Source organism: Elaeis guineensis, chromosome 6, assembly GCF_000442705.2.
Source record: "Elaeis guineensis isolate ETL-2024a chromosome 6, EG11, whole genome shotgun sequence".
Lineage (NCBI taxonomy): Eukaryota > Viridiplantae > Streptophyta > Magnoliopsida > Arecales > Arecaceae > Elaeis > Elaeis guineensis.
Genome location: NC_025998.2, coordinates 127524827 through 127533032, shown reverse-complemented (window position 1 = coordinate 127533032; position 8206 = coordinate 127524827). Strand labels below are relative to the sequence as shown.

The window sequence follows — 8206 nt, the reverse complement described above, 5'->3', positions numbered from 1 at the left end:
GAGGCCTTAGATATACATCAATGCCTCTATTAGGGTGTCATGGTTTAAGAATGACTAATGTAAGAAAGATGTTATATTCTTTTATGCACATCTCAAGCAACATATTGTATAGAGTAATAAAGATTGGCTAACATAAATAAGGGGCCGCTGCATGATTGAACAGTCCAAACTCATTTGTAGATAGATCCAGTCAAATATTGTATGATTTTTGAGCAAATAAAGGATGGCAAGCATCAAAGTTCTTCCATGCCTCACTATCTGACGGATGACTCACCGTATCGGTGTGCTTACAATTCTTTCTTTGTGCCATCTCATCTGTCCGACAGTACTCTTAAAAAAGTAGAGCCTTCGAAGCTTAAGAGTGAGGGGAAGATATTGAAGAACCTTATATGGTATGTCTTTCTGATTTCTATCCTCTTGTCTCGACTTAAATCGGCTTCATCGTATATATCACATGAGCTTTTCAGTTGGTCCTCTTTGTAGAAAAGCATGCAATCATTACGGTATGCATCAATCTTTTCGTATCCTATGCCTAACCCTTTTACCATTTTCTTTAAAGCACAGAAGCTCCCAACAAGCCTCTCATCCTTCGGTAGTATCTTCTTTATTATTGCTGTCATCCTATCATAACAATTGACTGTTATATTAAACTTGACTTTCAAATTCAACAACTCTGACATAGCTGATAATACAGTATGTGTTTCATTCTATCTGTGTCCCTGTCCTGTTGACTTCTAATTCTTACGATTGTCTCCCGTATCTTCCCATGCAAGTACCAATACTTATAGTTTAGCATAAATTCATTCTTATATAAATGGATAATTATTGTATCCCTATTAAATATTTTTCTATTGACACATCACTTACAAGGACAATGAGCCTGTCTTTGAACTAAAAGTGCCGCATTTCTAAAAGTATAGTCACAGAAGTACTGGACACCCTCCTTATATTTAGCAAAAATCATCCCGTCCACTATTCGATGGTCCATCCAACTATAGTCCATGGTATACTATCTAAAGATTCTGTATATATAAATACAAGATAAAATGCTTATCAATTATTTTATTATTTAAAATGACTTACATAATAAATACATCCTATCATCAACTAATAGATATAGAAGGTTCTATCCTATTCAAGAATTACATTAATTCTATAGGTCGATTATAGTAATCAAACGATATGCAATAGGGGTCAAAAAAAATTTTGATAGTATTTTTTCTTAGTTCTTCCCACATGACTGAAGATACATGAGGAAAACTAAAAAAAATTACTGTTTAAAATTTTTTTTGAACTCTCAACATACCGTTTGATTACTATAATTATCTATAAAATTAATTATAATTTTCAAACTATCCAAACTAGACAGTCACTTGACTAATTTATATAATTCTTCCATCCGTACAAAAATATATAAATATACGGATGCCGTACAATATATATTAAGAAAAAGATGGATTTATGATTTTATGCAATGCAATATTTTTAAAATTTTTAAATTAGTGGGTTTCTAAGTAAATTAACATCATTGCAAATGGGGACGGTCGGGATGCACGTACCATGCATACGGACTTGGAGCACGCCAAATGACTAGGCTGCATGAGCACACCAGGCTGGCATTCAGACAAATTCCATCCTGGAGGTTCTAAAGTATCGAGTGGCTTTACAAATAGGACTGAAAATAGATCGGGCTGGGCTAGGCCACACCCCTCCTTAAGTCCAGTCTGAAAATGTATTTGGACTTCGGACCAAGTCTAGGGCCTAGAATCCAATCATCAAGCTGCTCTAACCACCACTAGAGTAGATGAGTAGATCAGAGCCGGTCCGACGGTGGTCTACCTCGAACCTCTACCGTCGAAAGTAGTAAGACTACTCTCATCGAAAAGCTTTTCAGAGTGATTCTACCTCTCAAAAATAATATTAATTTAAATAATATTATTAATAATATTATTTAAATTAATAATATTATTAATTTAAATATTATTAATATCTAAATTAATAATATTTAAATTTAAATATTATTAATTTATGATAATTGAATAAATCTAATTTTAAATATTTAAAATTTTAAATGATAAGAATGGAGTGTGGTGACGGTAATGAAGCCATCACTGTCGCACCATCACCATCGCTAATACACACAGTGCGATGGTGGTGTGGGTCTGATGGTGGGGTGCTCCAATGACTGGGTGCTTCGAAGGAGGGAGATGGGGCCACAGCTCCAGTCTAATAAGGGGAGGGGCGGGGGGAGAAGGAAGAGGTGGTGGGGGGTCCGATCTAACAAGGAGAGAGATGGGGGGAGAAGGTGGAACACCGTGGATCCGAACCGGCAAAAGGAGGGGTAGGGGGAGAAGGGGGAGGTGGCGGGGGTTTCGATCCGGCAAGAGGAGGGGTGGGGGAGAATAGAGAGGCGACGGGGGGTTTGATCCGACAAGGGGAGCAACATGGGGAAAAGGGGGAGGAGGCGAGGGGTCTGATCTGGCAAAGGGAGGCACGGAGAAGGAAAAAGGAGGCAGGGCAATGGGACGTTGGCTCTGGAAGGCAATCGAGAAGAAAGGGACAGCTCGGGGATGCGGGCTTGGAACCACGTGATTCGACTAGGGGACGCCAAATCTAAAGCAGCTCCGATAGCATGGGGGCTGGGGGGAGGAGTTCGGGGGCTTCGATGGTGGGACGAAGAAAAATGAGGACCGAAGGTGGGTGAGTAGAGGGGAGGCAGCGGTCGATAGAATCGAGCCCATCACGGACCTTGGATTTTTTAGGACAGCGTTATTAGCGATGGCTTATTGACATTGCTAAAGCAGTCGCTAAAAATAATTTAATTTTATAGTGATGGAAAGCCATTGCTAATAACCCAAAATGCCATCGCTAATAAGCTTAAGGATTTTAATGACAGATAAAATTTTCATCATAATTATCGATCTGTAAAAGCAGCTATTAGCAATGTTTTCTTTGCCGTCACTAATAACTTTTTTTCTTGTAGCATAAAATTAATGAGCAAAATAATATATATAAGCATGAAATTTACATACATACATACATACATACACACACACACACACACACATATATAAGCATAAAAATTAATGAAAATATTTAAAATCATATTGGTTTATCATCATCATCACTATATGATATTTTTTATTTTTATTTTTTGCTAAATTGCAAGTTTTTAAAACCTTTTTCTTTTCTAAGCTACTTTTTCAGTTATTATTATTATTATTTCTTTTCATGTGATGTTTCATATATATGGAGTTAAGGGAAGGTTCAAGGGTCTGCAGCCAAATGGTGAATAGGGCTCTAGGCTAAGCATGGGATATATGAAGATATAAAGGAAAATTAAGCTTATAGCTTCTAGTTAGCAAAAGGTCAGAATAGGTAGAAGATTTTGAAGAGAAAATTATATCCCACACGACAAGCACCATATAGCCATGCACCACGCGAATCACATTTGCTAGTTTCTATGGGCTAATCATAGAGACAAGCTCTTGATAAATAGAGCCCACATGGGTAAGCTCCGATAATCGAATCAAAAGAAGATATTGTATTATTACCTACAAAAAGGTTGAAGGGGGAAGTTTAAATTTGAAGTTGAGGATTTTTGTTTTTTGGATAAAGAATATTTTAAACATTTGTATCAACAAATTTTTAATGATCAGGTAGATCTCGAGGTGGGGCTTAGATAGTTGCAGTGGGACAATGAAGTATTACCTGAAAGATATAAAAAATTAATGATCAAGTTTTATGACTTGCAAAAGGAGGTCAATTTTTTCAGCAAATATAATCATCCAATATAAACAATGGATGCCCAGCCGACTTCAACCCATATTCCAAAACAAAGGCTCAAAATAGAGGAATCACAACTGTGTTCTTCTGCTCGAGTGGTCCCACCATGGATTTGGCTAGGGACTTATGGCCGGTATGGACTCTTTGAGGCAAGTATAAGTGGCTAATGGCTATTGGGGGCCATTGCAATTGGCAATTGATGGTCTTATCCATTGTTTATCTGAGGTTATCTCATTTGAAATTTTTTTTTAAATCTCTCTCATTTTCCTTGCAATTGATCATCACTGAGACCATTTCCCACATTCTCACCTTTTCTTCCTCATCTCCGGTGGCCGCCGTGGTGCGATGACTAAGTGCCATCACCCGAGACCTCTCTTTTTCTTTCAAAAATTTTTTCGTTTGCTCCACTTCTCCTGTTCTAAGATTCATCACATTATTTTAGCCAAAATACACTATTATCGGCCGAGATCACCACCATCGCTACTTACCGTGAGCCCCCTCCTCTCCTTGCTTCTTTCCTGGCTAAGAGGGCTGCCACCAAGATATCAAGGGGTGATGCCCCTTTCCTCTTTCCTTTCTCTTGCACATGGCTGGATGCCACATTCGAGTTACGGCCTTCTCACTGCAAGACATGGCAATCTCAATCGTGCCATCGCCGAACCATCCTCCTTCCCCCCTTCTTCTCCATTCTTCTTTTTAAAGCCATGGGAAAACCCCTATTTAAGCATATGCATTGGTGGCCATGGAGGGGGGAGGGAGGGGGGGAGGGATGGGAAAAGAGAACAAAAACAAACAAAGAGCGAAAGAGAAAGGGAAGAAAGGGGAGAAAATATGATTTTGATAGAACCTTGATTGACTTTCTCTACCCTTTCTACCTCTACTGATTAACCTGGATCAAGTCTAGTTTCCAAATTTTTCCAAAGATGGGGAGGAGGGGGGAGGGATGGGAAAAGAGAACAAAAACAAACAAAGAGCGAAAGAGAAAAAGAAGAAAGGAGAGAAAATATGACTTTGATGGCACTTTGATTGACTTTCTCTACCCTTTCTACCTCTAGTGATTAACCTGGATCAAACCTAGTTTCCAAATTTTTTCAAAAGTGAAAAACAACAAGACTAAAAGGCCAAGATCCAAATCCTAGAGCAAATAGAAGCTTTTAACACCCAGTCTGCTAGGCATGAGTCACAACCTGTGTGCAACTAGTGTTGGCCATCCTACATGAGATGCGAATGGCATGATTCCTAGCTCATTTCATGGCATCATCACGCATGTCACTTGCGGCATGTGTGCCGCTCTCTCGACGGCAAAGTGGACCTCTGTGCTTGTTGATGTTTGATGTAAGCTAAGCATTAAAATTAATGAGCAAAAGAATATATATAAGCATGGAAACTAATCAAAATATTTAAAACCATTTTGGTTCATCATCATCATCATTATACAACAAAAATTATGCACATTAACAAGCATGCATGCATGAGAAGGCAGGAATCGATGTATCATCCCCTAAAGAGTCCTTCTGTTTAAGGACTCTCAGATAAGTGATATGAGGACTTGATATATGTTTCCAGATGAGATGTGCCTTCTCTATTAGTACCCCATCTGGTGCTATAAATAGGGGACGGCAGATGGGGTGATCATTCAATTCTTACAGCATGGGAGGATCTAATGCCAATAGTTCCCAATGCTGAACTTTGCCGGTGGCCTTTTGAGGGCAATTCTTTGTTGTTATAGGACGAAGGTAGCGACCATAGGGGCTTTAGGCCACTGAAAATTTGATTGTCTGTGGGGCTCAAGTTGACTGCAAAAGATTTCTAATTAGCTTCTCAAAAAAGGTGAGGAATATGACACCTACCTTGAGCTATGCTGACTTTGAAGAGAGTATAGATTAGTGATATTTCCTGATTTCCAAAGAGAAGAAAAATAGTCAATTGAGTGGACTGCACATTTTAAGATATGGATTGAAATAAATTTGGTTTATCTTGACTATTGATCTATATATATATATATATATGTATGTATGTATGTATGTATATACACATATTAAAATGGGGGCTACGTCTGTTAGGTGTACACAAAAGTTATTTTCAAAACTTGGAAAGCTTGAGATTGCAACTCTACCACATATGCAAAATGTATGAAATGCCCATTTTAAGAACATGAAAGAATATAAGATATTTCTATCATAAGCTACAATTTCAATACATCTACATGCAAGATATATAAAAAAAATATTTTTTTATTATCCAAAAAAATTATTTTAAGAATATGATGGGATAGAAGGTATTAATAGAGAAAGTATATGAGAGAGTAGAGTTGGAAGTTGCTCTTTCATATAACAATCTGTAAATGGGATCCTCAAAATCTAGCATGCATCGTATGCTCATGTGTTTTGCGCGTTGTAGAATAAATTTTGGGAAAAAAGATCTACCGTAAGAAAATCAACCTAATCAGGGCCTCCTAAATTCTACATATATTATTATTTATGGTTTTTTTTCAAAAGAAGCATCTTATGAGTAACGACGACAACAATATCTTTCCTAACTTTTTGTCTCCACCCGTTTAGCGCTGTCTGTCTGGTAACGGTCGCTGCATTGATGTGAGGTGCATTAACAATTTGTCGGATGGGATGTCAGAATGCCAGAAAGAGCATTTCCCAGCTCAAATTTGATGGGTGAAAAATAAATATATCTATGTTTTTTTTTTTTTTAATCCTGCAATCTAACAAACCTATAGATAAGGTTTAGATCAAGAATAGAAAGGATCTCAAGGGGAAAAATGGCTGAAGAGACTAATAGATTCGATTCCTGTAGAGAATCCAATTACTAATATCTGGACGAATCATACCTAAAACTTTCACTTGAGAAAGATTGGACGTCCAATCTGATTCATTGAGAGGATGAAAAAAAAAAATAGATGCATAGATCCAAAACTTATAAAATTTTAAATCAAAAGGAGAGAGTGAATGGGGCTTAATCTCATGCTTGCCTCCCCGCTGAAGATATGATATTTTTTAAAATGATTCACATGACCCAGAAATAAAATTAATGTGTTAGAGTAATTACCTGGTTCAATGATTCCTAGTCTCTTTATTGTGTAAGAAATATTGGGAAAACTGGTTGCATTCACATAGCAAGCATGTTTATAATTTAAAAAAAAAAACAAATCTCATTATGTGAGAACAAGCTCCAGGACAACAAATTGCATTTTTTCTATTTGCATTTCATGCAGGAATGCCAGAAAGGAGCGAGAGATTCCAGCTGAGCCCAGGCATGCCGTCTGTGCACGCAAGCCAACTTCCATGGAATTGTGCCGGTAATCTCGAAGCAGAAAGATTCTTCTTCAAGTGCATGCTCAGTAATAATCAAGGAAGGAAGCTTGCAGAAACAATCATTTGCAACTCCTTCTATGACCTTGAGTCGCCATCATTCACACTCTTTCCAAATTTGTTGCCTGTTGGACCATTACTCACAAGCCAACAATTTGGAAAGGCAGTCGGGCATTTCTGGCAAGCGGATACAACCTGCATGAGTTGGCTGGATGAGCAACCGGCTAACTCTATCATTTATGCGGCATTTGGAAGCTTGGCAGTCTTCAACCAGCACCAATTCCAGGAGCTTGCACTTGGGCTTGAACTCTCCGGCCATCCATTACTGTGGTTCGTAAGAGACGATCTCACAGATGGGACAGATGATGCCTGGTTAGATGGGTTTCGAGATCGAGTTAGAGGCCAGGGAAAGTTGGTAGGATGGTCTCCTCAACAGCAGGTACTGGCTCACCCTTTTATTGCTTGCTTCTTTTCTCATTGTGGTTGGAATTCGACATTGGAAGGGGTGAAGAATGGAGTCCCTTTCCTCTGCTGGCCTTACTTCGGCGATCAGTTCCTCAACCAGAGCTATATTTGTGATGTTTGGAAGACTGGTTTGAGCGTAGATCCTGATGACAAAGGATTTGTTCCAAGAGAGCAGATCAAAGAGAAGGTGGACCAAATATTTTTGAATGAGGAAATGAAGGCCAGGGCCTTAATGTGGAAGGACATTGCTAAAAGGTGCACTAAGGAAGGAGGGTCTTCCTATAAGAATTTCAAGAGCTTTGTGGATTCCATGAAAGAATAATGAGCTCTTTTTCTCAATAATAAGGCACATGGACCTTTGGTGTTTGCTTCATCTAACTCAAAAATAAGGTCTGATGAATGTGCCATGCAGCATTTGGAGACGGCCAATGAAATGGTCTATGCATTTATTAATATTTAAGTATCATTCTTCTTTCTGCACTGTAGTAGATTTTGTTTGGGATAGGGTCTTTTGAGGGAAATACTCTGATCTCGTAAATTGCTTTGCAGATATGAGTTTGGTGTTCTTGAAAAATAATTAATGTAACTGACAGCTAGTTTATATTATGGATTGTTCTCAAGGCCACACCTGC

General features: G+C 38.3%; 1 protein-coding gene across 1 annotated transcript; it reads left to right on the top strand.

The window, feature by feature from the left end:
* Positions 1-6582: 6582 nt before the first annotated feature.
* On the top strand, positions 6583-8206 carry LOC105046644 (UDP-glycosyltransferase 83A1-like). The gene has a single exon (XM_010925297.4). The coding sequence runs from the start codon at positions 7015-7017 to the stop codon at positions 7894-7896; it is 882 nt and encodes a 293-aa protein (XP_010923599.1). The 5' UTR covers positions 6583-7014; the 3' UTR covers positions 7897-8206.

Coding starts and splice junctions, on each gene's coding strand:
- LOC105046644 (XM_010925297.4), top strand. CDS start 7,015: ATGCCAGAAAGGAGCGAGAGATTCCAGCTGAGCCCAGGCATGCCGTCT.